At 43.8% G+C, this 19983-nt stretch overlaps 1 protein-coding gene across 3 annotated transcripts in view; it reads right to left on the bottom strand.

Annotated features, from left to right (window-relative positions):
• Nucleotides 1-19983, bottom strand: part of elf2 (E74 like ETS transcription factor 2) — a 160899-nt gene that overhangs the window by 21452 nt on the left and 119464 nt on the right. For all 3 annotated transcript variants that reach the window (XM_033020640.1, XM_033020649.1, XM_033020654.1), the window contains 2 exons: nucleotides 19395-19481; nucleotides 7929-8121 (listed from right to left, as the gene is read on the bottom strand). In XM_033020640.1, the coding sequence (XP_032876531.1) occupies nucleotides 7929-8121; nucleotides 19395-19481 (280 nt within the window). The remainder of the gene's footprint in view (nucleotides 1-7928; nucleotides 8122-19394; nucleotides 19482-19983) is intronic.

Here is a 19983-nt window from a genome sequence, read left to right as displayed (position 1 = left end):
TAGAGCAGCGGATGCAGTAGATGAGGTTGGAGGAGATACAGGTGAACCTTTGTCGCATCTGGAACGACTGCTTGGGTCCTTGAATGGAGTCAAGGGGGGAGGTGAAGGGACAGGTGTTGCATTTCTTGCGGTTGCAACGGAAAGTGCCCGGGGAGGGGGTGGTACGGGAGGGAAGGGAAGAATGAAGAAGGGTTTCGGCCCGAAACGTCGCCTATTTCCTTCGCTCCATAGATGCTGCTGCACCCGCTGAGTTTCTCCAGCATTTTTGTGTACCTTCGATCTTCCAGCATCTGCATTTCCTTCTTGAACACTAACGTTAGAGAATAATGGGTGAAGAACTTAATCATTTACGTCCCACTTATGGTATAGCAGACATGATAAAGCTGCACAGACACTATCAATTGTGCTGTCCCATAAAGTTTCTCGAGGCTTAAAACTGGAAGCCACACAACCGTGTTACTTCCGTATAGAATTGACTCACACATGTTGTTCACAAGCTTCTCATACAATCGTGCAGAGCTAGCTGGCCGAGAAGACAGGCTATCCCAGCCGTCACATGTGAAGGAGGAAATAAGGGTTGCTTCAGCTGTCTCCCATGGCGTGACTAAATAGGCAACCTGGTACTGTTAAATTCCATGTTGCCTTAAATGTAATATTGCCAAAAATATCTACCGTCTAATAGTATCCTGATTCGGCCTGCACCATATTTCTGTAATCTTGAGAAATATACCCCTCTAGTCCTTGGTCAGACCACACATGCTCGGATGAGTTGTCACTGAATGTACTTGGAACCGCTGTTCCTCCGTAGATCCTACAGACGGAATTTTTGTGGGGCCCGCGGAAGATGCATATCTAGCTATTCATATATATTGCTGATAATATAATCAGCAGCTAACGACTAGAGCTGAACCAGTTTCCCTTAGATGTGAGAAAACTAGTTCCCTGTCAACTCTTGACTAAGAGCCACGATGAATACGTAGCGTTTCCATTCAGAGTGGGGATTAGTATAATGCAAAGCTGAATCAAGAATTACCTCGCAGACCTTTTTACTGAGACCACATGTCTAAATCTCTAGAGTGCATAACACAATCTGTTGGACGCACTACTCAATCAGGAATAGTGGTATTGAGAACCTATGGATTATTATGAATACATTGTTGATTCTCAACATGACCTGCAGGTCAGAAAAAGTTATAATATATTGCAGACGAGCTTTCTGCTGGTAACTATCTGTCCCAGAGAAAATGGCAATGAAGATTCCGATGACCCAGTAACTCTGATAAATGAGGAGAAAATAAACCATATGTTGAGAAAACTTCAACTACTTAATTCTATTGCCCTGTCTGATACCTCTCATAGATGATGAAGCAGTGCTTCTCTGGTCACTATGACTCGTATAGTCAGCCAGTTTCATGATGATCTACCCTGATCCAGGGTAACCAAACTGTTCCTACTTGGAACTTGTGTAAGGCACCATGCCAATGTCCCTACATCAACCTAATGTTATCAAAGAGACAGTGAAAGCCCGACTAGGTAGCCCATGCTTGTAGAAACCCTCAAGCTGAGCCGACAGATTGCGCCATTTCGGAGTTTACGGAGGTTAATAATGAGACCTACTTACCAGCGTCTCTAACCCCAGGTCACTTACCTTTGTGGAGCTTCAGCGAAGTTCCATTTGCAGACTCTGTCCATCATGTTTGTCATTTCTGTTAGATAGCTGATGCTGCTGACCAACTTCTCTTGTAGTGGTTAGTCCGTCCCCGACGGAGCAGCAATTTTTAGAGGCAAAAGCACACCGCTTTTCCTCATGCGATTGTAGTACATCATGCATTAAAGCATGGGATCTCGGCACATAGTCATGTTCCCGGCAGATGGTCATGTTCGGGCTCATGTATGGAGTAAAATTGCATCCTGAACCAGGTGTTGTCATATCCATATGCCTCGAACTGTCTGTGCATGCTTCTATACCGAGCATATTTTGCGACACCATCTCGATAGTTTTTCGGGTAGGAGGAAAAATGCGAACCTTGAAACCAAGGCAGCTGCAGGTATATGACTTGAACTGCCTGAGTATGCTTCCGTAATACGGGGCATAATATATATGGCTCCATCTTCATCCTTCATACATCCGAATGGGAGGACTTATGCAAACCTGACCCAGGAGCTGCCTCAGGCATGTGTGCATATACTTTTAGCACCATCTCCATCACTACGTTCAACCGAGTGGGAGGAAATTGCAACCCTGAACCAGGCGTTGCTTCAGGCATAAGTGCATAAGCTTTAGCACCATCTTCACCATTACGTCCATTTGAGTGGGAAGAACTTTGCAACCCTGAACCAGGAGCTGCTGCCTGACATGTCTTCATAAGACGGAGCATTCCTTGTGTTATAATTGATTCATCAGATGTTCGTAATTGAGACAACCCCAATCATGTCTGACATAGATGTCCCAAGACTGGCTATGACTTTGCCCTGACTTGGGGTTGTCAAGCTGCTCCCTTCAGCAGTGGAACCTGGACTAGCTGTGCTAGTGACTCCGAATCCTGCTCCCTTCCGGTGCCAACGGAATAATAAAGGGAAGGACTGGAGCGTCTCTGGCCCCCATACGCCATACAGAGTGGGAGAAATGCTGCAACCCTGCCAGGTGTTTGTCATAGGCAAATTACGTTTACATGACTTAAGAACTCTATCCCTATTAAATCAGAGATTTGATCACTTTATTGATATGCATAAAGTTGGCATCTCTTGGCAAGGAATGGTCAAAGTGGGACCATGTCTTTTGGCAAAGACATGGTCCCCTCTAATGAGCGGAAATACCGTGACGCCACCAGGTGTAGCTCCCACAGGTGACTGATAGGCACAGCTCAAACAAGGCTTCCCAAGCCAGGGCTCTGGACTGCCATGGCAGGTCCAATTCCACTACACCATTTTAATGAGTGTAAGTGATAATAAATGCTCCTTAAAACAAACTAAATTGGCATAATAAAACATATTTATGATATTGCCAAGAATAAAACCTGAACTGATATTATAAATCAGAGGATACCAGCACAATGGTGTAGCTGGTAGAGCTGATGCCAGAGCTCTTACAGCACCAGACCTGGCTTCTTGACCACAGATATATCTGTGTAGAGTTTGCAGCTCATAGAATGTATTGGCTATGATAGTCACAAATGTGACCCAGTGGCAACTGTTATAAATGCCAACTTATTATAGCCATACATTAAAAGAATACCCTATATGTGCTATAACCTAGCTGTAGCAGCAACTCAGTTAAATTTGTTTGGTGCTACAGCAGGCTGAACTTACCTAAGCGGTATTTTAAAAACTTACCTGCTGCAATGACACCCGCAATTTATGAATGTAAGTTCCTAAATTTGTAACTCTGGCTGCCTGCTCCCGAATGGAGCTGTGATGTCGGCAGCTTCTATAATTAGGGCCGTCTGCTGAAGACTATAACGGCTACAGCCATAAACCCTGTTTTAAAACGAGCCTGTCGGCTCTGAACTGGGTCGTCCCCTGCCGTGCAGACTAACGGCAACAGCCGTATGTAGCCCTCTAACTTGATCTGCTTGCTCACGTTGGAGACTGCGGCGACAAAATACGCTACGCTAGCTCCAGTGGAGCGGCTACTTTATTGGGGCCCCGCTATAGAACGGCCCGAAGAAAACTGATTTACCTTGCAGCGCAGCGGAGGAACTGCTCTGACTAGCGGCATGCGCTAGATGTAATGACGCACATGCGGTCTTCACGTAGACACTCACGTGACTTCGAAATAAAATAAGTGTTTTAGCAAATGGTTAGTGCCATTGATGCATTAATGATACAGACTGTCTCGTCCGATCAGATGAGAAGGTTATTGTCTGCAACCTTCCCTCCATTGACGAACTGTACACTGCAAGGGCCAGGAAGCGAGCGGGTAAGATCATCTCTGATCCCTCTCACCCTGGCCACAAACTCTTTGAATCACTTCCCTCTGGTCAAAGCTGCCACAGCCAGACATAAAAACAGCTTTTTTTCCACGAGTAGTAGCTCTACTCAATAACCAAAAATCTGTAGCTTCTGGTATTTTATTTAATTTACATGTTTAATTGACAATGTTTTATTATTGTTTAATGTTCTATGTGTCATTCCTAACTGTCACTGTATGTCAAGATTCAAGAGAGTTTATTGTCATGTGTCCCAGATAGGACAATGAAATTCTTACTTTGCTTCAACACAACAGAATATAGTGTGCATGAATACAGAACAGATCAGCGTGTCAATATACCATTATCTAAATATATACACACATGAATAAATAAGCAGATAAAGTGCAAATAAACAGATAATGGTCTATTAATGTTCAGTTTTGTTTCAGTTGAGTTTAATAGCCTGATAACTGTGGGGAAGTAGCTATTCCTGAACCTGGACGTTGCAGTCCTCAGGCTCATGTACCTTCTACCTGAAGGCAGCAGGGAGATGAGTGTATGGCCAGGATGGGGGTCCTTGATAATGTTGCCAGCCTTTTTGAGGCAGCGACTGCGATAGATCCCCTTGATGGTAGGGAGGTCAGAGCCGATGATGGACAGGGCAGTGTTTACTACTTTTTGTGGTCTTTTCCACTCCTGGGCGCTCAAGTTGCCGAACCAAGCCACAATGTAACCGGTCAGCATGCTTTCTACTGTGCACCTGAAGAAGTTAGAGAGAGTCCTCCTTGACATACCGACTCTCCATAATCTTCTCAGGAAGTAGAGGCGCTGATGCTTTCTTTATAATTGCATCAGTGTTCACGGATCAGGAGAGATCTTCAGAAATATGCAGGCCCAGGAATTTGAAGCTCTTGACCCTCTCCACCATATAAACGGGACTGTGGGTTCCCATCCTACCCCTTCCAAAGTCCACAATCAGTTCCTTGGTTTTGCTGGTGTTGAGGGCCAGGTTATTGCGCTGGCACCATATGGACAATCGCTCGATCTCTCTTCTATACTCTCACTCGTCCCCATTAGTGATACGTCCCGCAACAGTGGTGTCGTCAGCGAACTTGATGATGGAGTACGCACTATGAACAGCTACGCAGTCATGAGTATAGAGTGAGTACAGCAGGGGGCTGAGCATGCAGCCCTGAGGTTCTCCCTTGCTGATTGTTATCAAGGCTGACACATTTCCACCAATACGAACAGTCTGAGGTCTGTGGATGAGGAAGTCGAGGATCCAATTGCAGAGGGGTGCGTAGAGACACAGATCTGAGAGCTTGATAACCAGCTTGGAGGGGATGATTGTATTAAATGCCGAGCTGTAAACAATGAATAACAGCCTGACATATGGATTTTTGTTGTCCACATGGTCCAGAGCGGAGTGGAGAGCCAACAAGATCGCATCCACCGTTGATCTGTTGTGGCGGTAGGCAAACTGCAGTGGGTCCAGATTTTTGTCGAGGTAGGAGTTGATTTGCGCCACGATCAACCTCTCAAAGCACTTCATCACCACCGACGTTAGTGCCACTGGTCGATAAGTCGTTGAGGCACGTCACCTTGCTCTTCTTGGGCACCAGTATAATTGATGCCCTTTTAAAGCAGGTGGGAACCTCAGACCTCAGAAGTGAGAGGTTGAAAATGTCCTTATAAACTCCAGCCAGTTGGTCCACATAGGTTTTTAGAACACGACTGGGTATACCATCAGGTCCAGGCGCTTTTCGAGGGTTCACCCCTCTGAAGGATTTTCTAACGTCAGCCTCTGTGACTGAGACTGAAATACTATCACAGCGAATGGGGGCTCGAGAAGGTGTTCATCCTATCAAAGCGCATTGAGCTCGTCAGGGAGTGATGTTTCGCCGACAGTCACTTGTGGGTGAAGCACCAAGGCAAATTCCTTGTATGTGAATACTTGGTCAATAAACTTATTCATTCATTCATTCACATTTGGACGATATAATTTAGGAGGTGCCAGTGTCTGGATTAGGATGATGCCATAGGGTCTTCACACCCAGTTAAATGACAGAGGCCTACTATTCATCTCACTGATTCCATCCTGGCTCCAAGCAAAAGAAGCCTATCACTTTAATCCCCCTTCAAATTATTCTCCGACACAAAAAAAACAACTTTTCCTTATGATTCTTCTGACATCTGCCTATGCTAAAGAACAATCTACAGTAGTTAAATAACCTACCAGCCTGTCACTGGGATTTGGGAGTAAACCCACAAGCTTGTGTGATCATCTCATTTGTTATGACAAGATCTTGATCCAAGCATTTTATGCGAGTGTTTCAGTGGAGCTAGTTTTCCCTACTTCCTTGCCAGAGTATTGCACCTTTCCCAATGCTCGCACCCAATTCACCTCGGAAGATCACTTTGGCTCCTCCTGGGAATGGGATAGGGATTTTTCCATGGTTGAAGTTCTCCATGGCCATATCCATAGCTTGCAGCATTGAGAGTTATTTGATGACTAATGTTTTTTGCTTCCATGTTTAGGCAAGCCAGAGGATCATGAAATATTCACTTATCTCAAGGGGAAGTTGATGAGTTGCAGATAAAACGTATTCAAAGCATGCAAAAGCTTGTGGTATGAAAGCAGTGTACCTCTTAGTTGCCCTTCCAGTTGAAGGTATCTCCCATTACCTTGTTCTTTAAATAGCCATCTTCTGGCCATTGTGCCTCAGTCAAGGCAGACGCCTCATGTCAACACATCTGAATCCCGGATTTCAAAGTCCCAAACTCAAAGACTAGTGCAAATTCTAATGTGGGATAGCTGCTGTATACTAACAACCACAGTGGCTGACAGTCTTGATCCAATGGCAAAGGGTTCCAAGATCACCTTGAATGTGTCCACATGATCAGGCTTTGGGGCCTGAATATTAGCACAGGCATACATTGGACATATACAAAGGAGCCTCATAGGTCAAACACACATTTGGACGCATGAACTCTGCCCCCTACTTCATTTCCCCGAACCATCCTCTCAATCTGCCCAGATCTCTCTCACCTTTAATTTTCCGTCCTCAAATTTCCTCCATATCCACCACCAACCAGGCCAAATACCATGCAACCCTCCGTCCACCTTTAACCACCACGCATCCCATGAGAAGCATAGATCAGGTAAATGCACAGATTCTTTTCCCAGAGTAGGGGAATCGAGAACCAGAGGGCATAGGTTTAAGGTGAGGGGAGAAAGATTCAACAGGAACCCGAGGGGTAACTTTCTTTACACAAAGGATGGTGGGTGTATGGAATGAGTTGCGGGGGGAGGTAGTTGAGGCAGATACTATCGCAACATTTAGACAGTTACATGGATAGGATGAATTTAGAGGGATATGAGCCAAACGCAGGCAGGTGGGACGTCTGTAGATGGGGTATAACCATATAACCATATAACAATTACAGCACGGAAACAGGCCATCTCGACCCCTCTAGTCCGTGCCGAACACATAATCTCCCCTAGTCCCATATACCTGCGCTCAGACCATAACCCTCCATTCCTTTCCCATCCATATAACTATCCAATTTATTCAATTTATTTAGGTATGTAGGTCGGTGTGAGCAGGTTGGGCCGAAGGGTCTGTTTCCATGCAGTATGACTCTATGACTCAATCTCTTGAATCCTTTGCCCCTCACATGTGGCAGTCAATTGGTGGCTACTCTTCCCCACCACCCTGCCTTACTCTCTCACCCAAGAACCCTCCCTGCCCCTACCATCCTGGGCACTGCTCTCTTAACTATATGCCAGGCCAGATGCTGGCAATAGCATTCCTGGCATGTGCCAATCTGGTGTTCTCAATAGTTTTCCACTCACTCATCGGTTAAGCTCATGTCAGAATCACAATCTTTAAAATTAGAAAGTAAATCAGAAGACTAAATCATTCTTCACTTGTTATTTTGTTTTTAGAAAAATGCAATTCTGATCAAAAGTTCAAAATTCAATAATAATAGCTATTAATTTGAGGTAGTCTTTACCTTAGTGCCCTACCCATTGTCTCATAATTCATGTCTGGCTTGTTCTTGTGTTTTCCCCAAAGCTTAGACACTGCCTTAGAGTCAACCAGTTTGAAGATGCCCTTCTCCCGCTGAGTCCACTTGATGTATCGAGGGCAAGTGTTTTTGTCTTGTAGTAAGTCAAGGAGGAACTCCCAGAGGTATGTAGTGTTCCCTGATGAAAAAAAACATGACACATGACATAGTGCAAAACAAAATGCAGAATTTAAAAAAAAATTACGTTTGAGCTAAGATCTTGAACAATTTTTGAGCAGTTCCCATATTTTCCACACCGCAATTAAAGCAGTGGGATGCAAATTTGATGTCCCCTTTTTTCACTCTAGGAACTCCGTCTCCACCAAGTTCTTAATAGATACCACAAAGCAGAGAAGGTACTGCTGTGCGTGGCTATCGCTCACTGCAGCTCCGGCCATGGAGCAGCCTCAGTGCAAGAGTCCCGGGCCGTTGGAGGCGTCGGAAGCGTTGCGCCGCTGCCGTGAGAGTCTCTGTGCCAAATTTGCCCAGGTGACCGGCATGGATCAGGCTGCGGCTCGGTGCATCCTGGAGGACAACCAGTGGCTGCTGGAAGTAACGGAGTTGATGTGATCAAGCTTTTCCCTTTGAGAATAGGGAAGATTCAAACAAGAGGACATTACTTCAGAATTGGGGGACAGAAGTTTAGGGGTAACATGAGGGGGAACTTCTTTACTCAGAGAGTGGTAGCGGTGTGGAATGAGCTTCCAGTGGAAGTGGTGGCGGCAGGTTCGTTGGTATCATTTAAAAATAAATTGGATAGGCATGTGGATGAGAAGGGAATGGAGGGTTATGGTATGAGTGCAGGCAGGTGGGACTAAGGGAAAAAAGTTGTTCGGCACGGACTTGTAGGGCCGAGATGGCCTGTTTCCGTGCTGTAATTGTTATATGGTTATATGTTATATGGTTAAGTACCAAGCAATGGGTAGAAACGGTGGAAGATAGTGGACTTCAAATGGGAGTGGTTGGAGAAAGCATCCTGCTTGCCTGCTAGATTTTCAATTACTGTAACTGCAGGAAAAATGTTCCCAATGTTGGGGGAGTTCAGAACCAGGGGTCACAGTTTAAGAATAAAGGGTAGGCCAGTTAGGACTGAGATGAGGACAAACTTTCTTCACGCAGTGAGTTGTGAATCTGTGGAATTCTCTGCCACCAAATCACTGGATGTTTTCAAGAGAGAGTTACATTTAATTCTTGGGGCTAACGGAATCAAGGGATATGGGGAAAAATCCAGGAAAGGTACTGATTTTAGATGAACAGCCATGATCATATTGAATGGCAGTGCTGGCTCGAAGGGCCGAATGGCCTATTCCTACACCTATTTTCTATGTTTCTATGCTTGAGTATATGACAATAAAACTCGATCACTTGATTTTGAAGCATTCATGCATGGTGGGGGTATAATGTAGTCATTGAGTGATACAGTGTGAAAACAGGCCCTTTGGCGCAACTTGCCCACACCCGCCAACATGTCCCAGCTACGCTACCTGCTTTTGGTCCATATCCCTCCAAACCTGTCCTATCCATATATCAGTCTAACTGTTTCTTAAATGTTGGGATGATCCCTGCCTCCTCTGGCAGCTTGTTCCATACACCCACCACCCTTTGTGTGGAAAAAGTTACCCCTTAAAATGTTACCTCTTAAAAATACTTCATACAAAAAATTGAAATCATACTTCTAGAATGCACTAAAACATGATTTTAATACATCAAATTTCACAATGTCCTGTTCAGACATCCCCCTTCCACACCCTCTCCCCACTTGGTTGCTCCACTCCCTCACCGGGTACCCCCAAGGCCAGTGATCAGTGATCGCTCAGCGTCCCCACTTTCAAAAACGCTCCACGACCCCTGGTTCAGACGGAGAACACTGTCAGATGTGAGCGGGGAACTGAGGCCAGTTGTCCTTGATGTCTGGATCCCAATGCTCAGCGCTTCATGTTTCGAAGTTGGCTAATGTTATTGATTTGTAATTAGCCTGATTTGTAATTAGTTGACAAAACCTTAATTTATTAATCCGGAATATCCAGGGATAAGTGTAATATTAAACTGACATGCAAGGTGTCAGGCTGTCTGTCACAACATACAGCCCCGATAACCCATTATTTCCTTCAGAAGGAAGGTAGCACTATTGTCATTTGCCACTCAACTATTATGTTTGTTTACCTCACTGACTATTTCTAACCCCCCCCAATTCATTTGACAGGTTGAATAGAAATGTCCCCAATCTCGTTGTTTTATTAACTGAACACGTAGATGAACATCCTCAAGGTGTATAATCAGGTGGAAATTGATTCAGATGTGATATTTAAGAGCTTGTTCAAAGAAGGGGCATAGTTTAAAGGAGTGACAGAGATACTTGCAGGGGAATGTATGAGGAGATTATTATTTGTCTTTAGTTTTAGCTTGAACCAGGATATCTGAAGATTCAAAGTTTAATATAGTAATTGTGCTGATACTGACCCCAACCAACCACGTAATGAATATCATCCATTCCGGAGGTTTTAGTTTTATGATGCCATTTAAACTTCACGGATTTCAATCACTTCAATGTAAAAGTAATTGGGTATGGGGAGCATTGGAACAAAAATTTGCCCTCGGTACATATTAACTGTAATTTAATGATGTATGCATGTTGGTAGGTGCAATCAAAACAAAAATCTTTATCATTGTTGTGTTATGAATACCACGGAAAATATTTTGTACTCTCAAGATCACATTTAATAGAATAATATTGCTTAAATATCTAGTTATTGGACTTTGCATCTCGGAAAAGTCCCAGCAGAGAGGAAGACTGCAAAATACTGAAAATATTGGGGGTGAAAATGACTTCAGGACAGTTTGTTAGGAAAATGAAAGAAATGGTACAGAATACTTATACAGCTGAGTGAGTATAATTTTGTGGATGAGAAATTGTGTTCAACCAATTGATGACTTATTTGACATGTTAGATAACAAGGAAGCCAATGGATGTAGCAAATTTTGTTATACATAATTTGGTCTGTGAAGTGCCCCATAAAAGATTACCGCATTAGATAAGCACCTGTGGACTTGAACGTAATAGGTTAAGTCCAGGGGGTCAGGTATGGGGCTTTATGTGTGGGCCAGATATATTATCAGTGCAGAGGGGCGAGGAGAAAGGCCAAGTGTGCATCCAGAGTCAAGGTCTGGAATAGTACTAGGTGTGCAGTCAAAGCTGGGACCAGGGGAGTGTTCAGCACTGGGAACCTAAGCAGGTAAGCAGCTATGATCAGGGTAGAATAGTTGGCTAGGTGTAAGGCTGGACTCAGGGTCAGGAATGAGAGAAGGTATGCAACTGGAGTCAGGATCAGGAGTAGTACCAGGTGTGCAGTGAGACCCAGGTTGGTCAACATGGGCCAAGTGTTTGATTATAATCTGATTTCCATACATGAATATACTAAGATGATTCATGTGCTGCACGTGTTGATCAGAGCCTGGGCTCTACTGTGGAATGTAATTAGGAATGTATTTTAGTCTAACCTTATTCATAGCTAATCCAATGTAAAGCATAAATATTGCATTCAAGTGTGTTAAAAGACTCGCTACAGTATGCACCATATTGCACAATTACAAGCTGAAAAATGCAAAATCTCCGTACCAATGGGAGGGGGGGGGGGGGTGAGGGGCAATTTCTCACTCCCAACTCTCACCCAATGTTGGCAGCCCTGATATACATGCATTTAGACGGACAAGGGCTGATTAGGCTAGATAGTATGTGTACGTGGGTGGCTGTCTCACAAATTTTTGAAGATGTGACCAAAAAGGTTGATGAGGGTTGAGCTGTAGATGTTGTATAAGGATTTCAGTAAAGGATGTTTTTCGGACTGGAGGCCTGTGACTAGTGGGGTGTCTCAGGGTTTGGTGCTGGGCCCATTACTGTTTGTCATCTATATCAATAATTTGGATGATAATGTACATAGCAAGATTAGGAACTTTGGAGATGATACAAAAGTGGATGGTATTGCATATAGTGAAAATGGTTGTCAAAAATTGCAGTAGTATCTTGATTGGTTGGCCAGGTGGGTTGATGGATATTAATACAGAAAAATGTAAGGTGCTGCATTTCTGGAAAGTCTAACATGGGCAGGACCTACACAGAATAGTAGGGGTCTGGGGAGTGGTGTAGAGCAGAGAGATCTAGGAGTGCAGGTACATAGTTCCTTGAAGGTGGGTTCACTGGTTGATGGGGTGGTCGAAAATGCTTTTGGCACTTTGGCCTTCATCTGAGTATTGAGTATATAATTGAATATAGTATGTTGCACTTATACAAGACATTGGTGAGGCCGCATTCAGAGTATTGTGTTCAGCTCTGGGCACCATATTATAGGAAATATGTTGTTAAGTTTGAAAGGGTACAGAAAAGATTTACAAGGATGTTACCTGGAGTCAAAGGTCTAAGCTAAAGGGAGAGGTTGAGCAGGCTGGGACTCCCTGCAGCACATGAGGATGAGGGGTGACCTTGTAGAGGTGTATAAAATTATGAGAGGAATAGATCGGCTGAACGCATAGAATTTCTGAAAATCGAGAACCAGAGGGCACAGGTTTAAGGTGAAGAAGAAAAGATTTTATATGAATCTGAAGGGTAATTTTTTCCACGCAAAGGATGGTGGGTGTATGGAACGAGCTGCAGGTGGAGGTAGTTGAGGCAGGGACTTTCGCAAAGTTTCAGAAGCACTAGACCAAGGGGGATCTGTTGGGTCCCATCCCCTCAACGCGCAGTTGCGGGGGGGGGGGGGGGCCTGCGGCGTCACACACACACTAACCACCCCCCCACACACACACACGCACTAACCACCCCACGCACACACTAACTACCCCCCTTGATATTATATTAATATTATTCATTGGCTCCTTTTACCCCATCCCCGTACTAACTCGAGGGGCAGAGTGGGACAGAGAAAGAGAAAGGGAGAGGGGGGGAGATGGGGGCAGAGGAGAGGGAGTGGAGAGGGGGGAGAAGAGGGGAGATGGAGAGGGGGAGGGGAGAGGGGGGGTGGGGGAAGGGGAGGGGAGGAGGGGGGAGAAGGGGGGAGAGGAGGGAGGGAGAGCAGGGAGGGAGAGGGTGGAGTGTGGGAAAGGAGGACGGGGAGAGGAGGGGGGAAGAGAGAGGGAGAGGGCAGACTTGAACTTGGCGAGCTGGCGTGCAGACGGGGCCGACTGCGAACGCGTGGCGGGCCTCGGCAGCTCTCGGGACCTCTCTGGATCTCAGATTGGTGAAGAATTTGAAGAAATAACTCAAGAAATAATGAATCCAATTTTCAGATGAGGCGAATTTCGAGATCACGAGATAAATCTCTACCGGAATATGTAAAAATTTCACCGTTAGCGCATCGGGTTTCTGAGATGTGAATCACAGAAAAAGACAATTAAACACACAAGCAAACACACAAGTACATAAACATACAAGATCTGAGTTTTATAATAATATAGATTTAGACATGTATATGGATAGGACAGGTTTAGAGGGATATGGGCCAAACGCAGGCAAGTGGGACATGTTGGTCGGTGTAGACAAGTTGGGCCGAAGCGCCTGTTTCAATGCTGCATGACTATGACTGAATAAGTGGGTACAATTTGGAAGAGATTACCTTGGCATGCTTAATGAGCTGTGTTAGTAGAATTTTGGGCAGGAGAAGAAACATTGGGATGAATTATGCAAGTTTACACCCACCAGAGAACATAGAGTATCACCCACAACTAGCAGCTTGCAAACATGGGCTGCCAAGAGGAACCAATACTTGTCACATCCAAAAATATTGCCCCAGCTTTACATTAGCAAACGTATAATTGGGTCAATCCCACCAATTTACCAGTCCATTTACTTTGCAAGCACAAGGATATACTGTGATCCTGGGCATTCTCAGCAATGACTTTGGACTCCGCGAGGTACAGGTTTTAAATGTGGACAATGGAGCTCACACAATGAGCTGATGAATCAGTGCTGCGTGAACCATGCTGAACTACATTCAGAAAAAGCACAAAGGGTAGCCAGAGCATGCAACGTCGTCTGGATGGGAGAAGATTCGCTATCCATCGACAGAAGTAACTCAGGACACTTGGATATGTTAGCAGAGCCTTGGTGGATGGAGCTACCAGACCAGTCCAGCAGCAGTTGGTGAGTGAACCAACACCATATAGAATTCATGTCCTCACTAATCTGCCCCTTAACAGATGCATCTGCCCATAACTGGATTAAAAGAAATGGCCAGTGTTTGTGGACACGAAGGCCCATGTTAGCGCAAAGAACACCACTGCGTTTTGAGCTACTGCCGCCACAATGAATGGGACAGACTTAGAAGCACAAAACTGCACCCTCCGAATGTGCCGTGGATCATTAACATTAAAAACCGTAAACCGTAACACTACTGTCAAGCATATTCCTCACTCTACTATTTCCAATCCACAAAAGATACAAGAAGACAAGGAGATGTAGTCGTGGAGATGTTGCAAGGCAGGACACGAATGCACGTCACGCAGAGCCAAGTGATCCCACAACTGACTATCAATCAGATAGATCAAAGCTCTGCAATCCGGGTCAGAACTGGATCTAGAGTTGAGCTTTTTGATTGGAGATAGGCTAACTTTGATGAGATGCGAAAGGATTTAAAAGGAGTGAATTGGGACATTTTGTTTTATGGGAAGGATGTAGAAGAGAAATGGAGGACATTTAAAAGGGAAATTTTAAGAGTACAGAATCTTTATGTCCCTGTTCGGTTTAAAGGAAATAATAAAAATTGGAAAGAGCATGGTTTTCAAGGGAACTTGGACACGGTTCGGAAAAAGAGAGAGATCTACAATAATTATAGGCAGCATGGAGTGAATGAGGTGCTTGAGGAGTATAAAGAATGTAAAAAGAATCTTAAGAAAGAAATTAGAAAAGCTAAAAGAACATATGAGGTTGCTTTGGCAAGTAAGGTGAAAGTAAATCCAAAGGGATTCTACAGCTATATTAATAGCAAAAGGATAACGAGGGATAAAATTGGTCCATTAGAGACAGAGTGGACAGCTATCTGCAGAGCCAAAAGAGATGGGGGAGGTATTGAACAATTTATTTTCTTCAGTATTCACCAAGGAGAAGGATATTGAATTATGTGAGGTAAGGGAAACAAGTAGAGTAGCTATGGATACTATGAGATTCAAAGAAAAAGAAGTACTGACACTTTTGAAAAATATAAAAGTGGATAAGTCTCCAGGTCCTGACAGGATATTCCCTAGGACATTGAGGGAAGTTAGTGTAGAAATAGCAGGGGCTATGAACAGAAATATTTCAAATGTCATTAGAAACGGGAATAGTGCCCGAGGATTGGCGTACTGCGCATGTTGTTCCATTGTTTAAAAAGGGTTCTAAGAGTAAACCTAGCAATTATAGACCTGTTAGTTTGACTTCAGTGGTGGGCAAATTAATGGAAAAGATACTTAGAGAGATAATATATATAAGCATCTGGATAAACAGGGTCTGATTAGGAACAGTCAACATGGATTTGTGCCTGGAAGGTCATGTTTGACTAATCTTCTTGAATTTTTTGAAGAGTTACTAGGGAAATTGATGAGGGTGTTATATGGTCCATACAGACAACAGTGGATGTTGTCTATACAGACTTTAGTAAGGCCTTTGACAAGGTTCCTCATGGAAGGTTGGTTAAGAAGGTTCAATTGTTGGGTATAAATGCAGGAGTAGCAAGATGGATTCAACAGTGGCTGAATGGGAGACGCCAGAGAGTAATGGTGGATGGCCGTTTGTCAGGTTGGAGGCAGGTGACTAGCGGGGTGCCTCAGGGATCTGTGTTGGGTCCACTGTTGTTTGTCATGTACATCAATGATCTGGATGAAGGTGTGGTAAATTAAGTATGCAGATGATACTAAGATAGGTGGTGTTGTGGATAATGAAGTAGATTTCCAAAGTCTACAGAGAGATTTAGGCCATTTGGAAGAATGGGTTGAAAGATGGCAGATGGAGTTTAATGCTGATAAGTGTGAGGTGCTACATCTTAGCAGGACAAATCAAAATAGGACGTACATGGTAAATGGTAGCGAATTGAGGAATGCAGTTGAACAAAGGGATCTAGGAATAACTGTGCATAGTTCCCTGAAGGTGGAATCTCATGTAGATAGGGTGGTAAAGAAAGCTTTTGGTATGCTAGCCTTTATAAATCAGAGAATTGAGTATAGAAGTTGGGATGTAATGTTAAAATTGTACAAGGCATTGGTGAGACCAATTCTGGAGTATGGTGTACAATTTTGGTCGCCCAATTATAGGAAGGATGTCAACAAAATAGAGAGAGTACAGAGGAGATTTACTAGAATGTTGCCTGGGTTTCAGCAACTAAGTTACAGAGAAAGGTTGAATAAGTTAGGTCTTTATTCTCTAGAGCGCAGAAGGTTAAGGGGGGACTTGATAGAGGACTTTAAAATGATGAGAGGGATAGACAGAATTGACGTGGACAAGCTTTTCCCATTGACAATAGGGAAGATTCAAACAAGAGGACATGACTTCAGAATTAAGGGACAGAAGTTTAGGGGTAATATGAGGGGGAACTTCTTTACTCAGAGAGTGGTAACGGTGTCGAATGAGCTTCCAGTGGAAGTGGTGGAGGCAGGTTCGTTGGTATCATTTAAAAATAAATTGGATAGGCATATGGATGAGAAGGGAATGGAGGGTTATGGTATGAGTGCAGGTAGATGGGACTAGGGGAAAATAATTGTTCGGCACGGACTTGTAGGGCCGAGATGGCCTGATTCCGTGCTGTAATTGTTATATGTTATATGGTTATATGGTTAATCCTGCCACATTCAGTTGCAAATGGTGGGAGTCAGATAAATAACAAAACAAGAGGTTGCTCCAGAAACAATAACATCTTCATTTCTAGTGAGATTGAAGAATTTTCATCACAACAATAGCTAAATTAAATAATTTCATGTGATCAAGAAATACTGGGCTCAGCAATACAGAAAGGGTGAACCAGCATCTGCAGTTCTTTCCTACACAATACAGAAAGGGTCGCAGATACCAACAATATCATGCCTGTACTGCTGAAGACCTGTGCTGCAGAATTTGCTTCTCCTTCACCCGACGCCATGCACTCATAGCCAGTTTTGATTCAACCAGGCACACTCGGCTCTAGACTGTTATCATCTCGCACAAACAAGAATTCAATTCCAAGATTAGATGAGTGACTGCCCTTAACTTCAAGGCACTACTTAATCGCATGTGACATCAATGAGCTCAGAATTAAAATTGAGTCAGTGGAAATCAAATTTGAATCATTTTTGCAAAACAGATGACTATTGCTGTTGGAAACCTATGATTCCAATGTCAGAGGATCATAGCAGGAACTCCTCGGGTATCCCAATCCCAGGCGGTTTCACCAATTGAATCAAATTGACTGACTGATCAATATGCAGTTCCTCAATCAATGAGGTTATGGATAACCATCACTCTGGGGCAGATGGTTGGCAAGTGACATTAGCATCACACAAGCGCCAAGCAATAACCACCTGCAACTGTTCAACCAGTTGAACCTACCCTAACAGTTTCACCTACCCGTGACAATGAGTGCCAAACCTGAATCACCTACCACCAATATCTTGGAACTCACCATTGTCCAGAAACTTGTTTGCAGTAGGCACATCAATGACAAAAGCACAAGAACAAATCAGGAGGTTAAATATTCTCTAAACTATAATTCATTTCCTGGCACCCCAAAATCTCAACACAGGGTATAAGACAGAGACAGGAAAGAACATTCTACGCTCACTTGTACAAATCAAATACTACTATGGATGGCACAAGAAACTTCAGATGCCAAAACAAGAGATAGCTCCAGAAACAACAACATCTTCAGTTATAGTGAGATTGAAGCATTTTCACCACACCAATAGCCAAAATAAATCATTTAATGTAATCAAAAAACACTGGGCACCCCAATACAGAAAGGGTCACAGATTTCAACAATGTCATGCCATTAGTGTTGAAGACCTGCACAAAATAACAATCTTAAGCAAAAAGCAAATTGCTGGAGGAATTGAGCGGATCAAGCAGTACCTGTGGAGGGAATAGACTGACACAATTTTGAGTCAGGACTCTGCTTCAGACAAAATCTAAGACATATATATATAACATATAACAATTACAGCACGGAAACAGGCCATCTCGACCCCTCTAGTCCGTGCCGAACACATAATCTCCCCTAGTCCCATATACCTGCGCTCAGACCATAACCCTCCATTCCTTTCCCATCCATATAACTATCCAATTTATTTTTAAATGATAAAAACGAACCTGCCTCCACCACCTTCACTGGAAGCTCATTCCACACAGCTACCACTCAAGACGAAGCAACTAGTTTAAATATTCACTCCTTCCACCGTCAACACATCATGGCTGAACTATCTACCAAATGTACAGTTTTAGCTCAACATGGCAGCTGGGACAACTTCTCACAAATCTACTGTCTTCATTACCCAAAGGACTCTGGTCAGCAGGTGCATGGGATCACCGCCAGTTACAGGTTTCTCTCCAAACCCTGTAACATCTTCACTTGGAAAAAACCGTCACCTCTCTTTTGCTGAGCAGCACTGTGGGAATACTCGAGCTCTTTAAAACTCACAAGCGTCAAGAGTGTTAAATTGTCAGATGTACCAGAAACAGAACAAAATTCTTACTTGCTGAGGCTTTACAGGCCTATTAACGTAACCACACAAGGAATAAATAGACAATAAACAATACATTAGCAGTTGCACTGTGTAACCAGACCGTAAATAGTGCGAATCCAAAATATGTAATGCAATCAAAACATGGTCCATAGTAGATTGTTATTGAGGTAGGGTTGCAGTTCGGGATGTGCAGTGTGGTTCAAGAACCTGATAGCTGCTGGGAAGAAGTTCTTGAATTTGGAGTTCACGGTTCTCGGCTCTTGTACCTTCTTCCCCAATAAGACCAGCAAGAATAGACCATAGCCAGGATGGTGTGGGTCTTTGATGATAGTAGCTGCCTTTTCGAGGCAGCGCCTCCTGCAGATCCCTTTGATGGTGGAGAGGTCAGTACTTGTCATGGACCGGGAAATGTCTACTCATGGTGCAGCCTCCTCCGTTCCTAGGTGTACGAGTTACCAAACCAGGCCGTGATGCACCCAGTCAGCACACTCTTCACCTGCAGAAGATCAATATAGAGTACTCGGCGACACGCCAAATCTCCTCACGGTGCTGCATTCCCCAACAACAGCACACCATCACATTTTCAAGGCAGTTAGAAATTAGACATTATTTTTGACTTTACTGACAAAACACACACACACCTCAAAATAATAAAATAATCCCATACCAGTTTATGCCCTCCCTCCTACTCCGGCAGTTGTTTTGTTAATGTGTTTATTTGCCTTTGACAGCTACACTTACCCTTCCCTTCTCTGGCCTTCTTTTTCGCAGACAGATCCGACGCAGTATTCGTCAACCCGGACTGCTGGTTCTTTGGTTTGCGACCAGCTATAAGACACATTGCAACACTCGTTTACTACAAATCTCACCAAGATACAGAAAAGGGCACTGGCCCTAGTGAGGTTAATTAGAATGCATTCAGAAGGGTGGGGGAAGAAGAGGGCAAAAATGTACCCTTCTTTCTAAAACTGCTTAGCAGTTGATGTTCAACAAAAATAAAACACCATTAGAGCTTGGTTATGCAATATTATGCTAGCCGCCACTGGCAAAGGAGGGAGCCATGGGAGGGAGCAGTTGGGCTGATACAAGGGAAAGGCTGAGCTAACAAAGGGAAGGTGCTGAGGGGTGGATGGACTGACAAGGGTTAACTGGCATATTTGCCCATCCGTGTACCTGGCACACAGCCGGTAAACAAGTGTTTATTATATATGACAGTGGATATGGCAATTCCTCTTCACCCAACATCAAAGCTGGATTCAGCATTTTCCTGGTTAAATAATCAAATGGTTAAAATAATTTTTTTTGACAAAAACATTTGTCTCAAACGAAA

Source organism: Amblyraja radiata, chromosome 1 (genome assembly GCF_010909765.2).
Source record: "Amblyraja radiata isolate CabotCenter1 chromosome 1, sAmbRad1.1.pri, whole genome shotgun sequence".
Classification (NCBI taxonomy): Eukaryota; Metazoa; Chordata; class Chondrichthyes; order Rajiformes; family Rajidae; genus Amblyraja; species Amblyraja radiata.
This window is presented reverse-complemented; position numbering and strand designations above follow the sequence as displayed.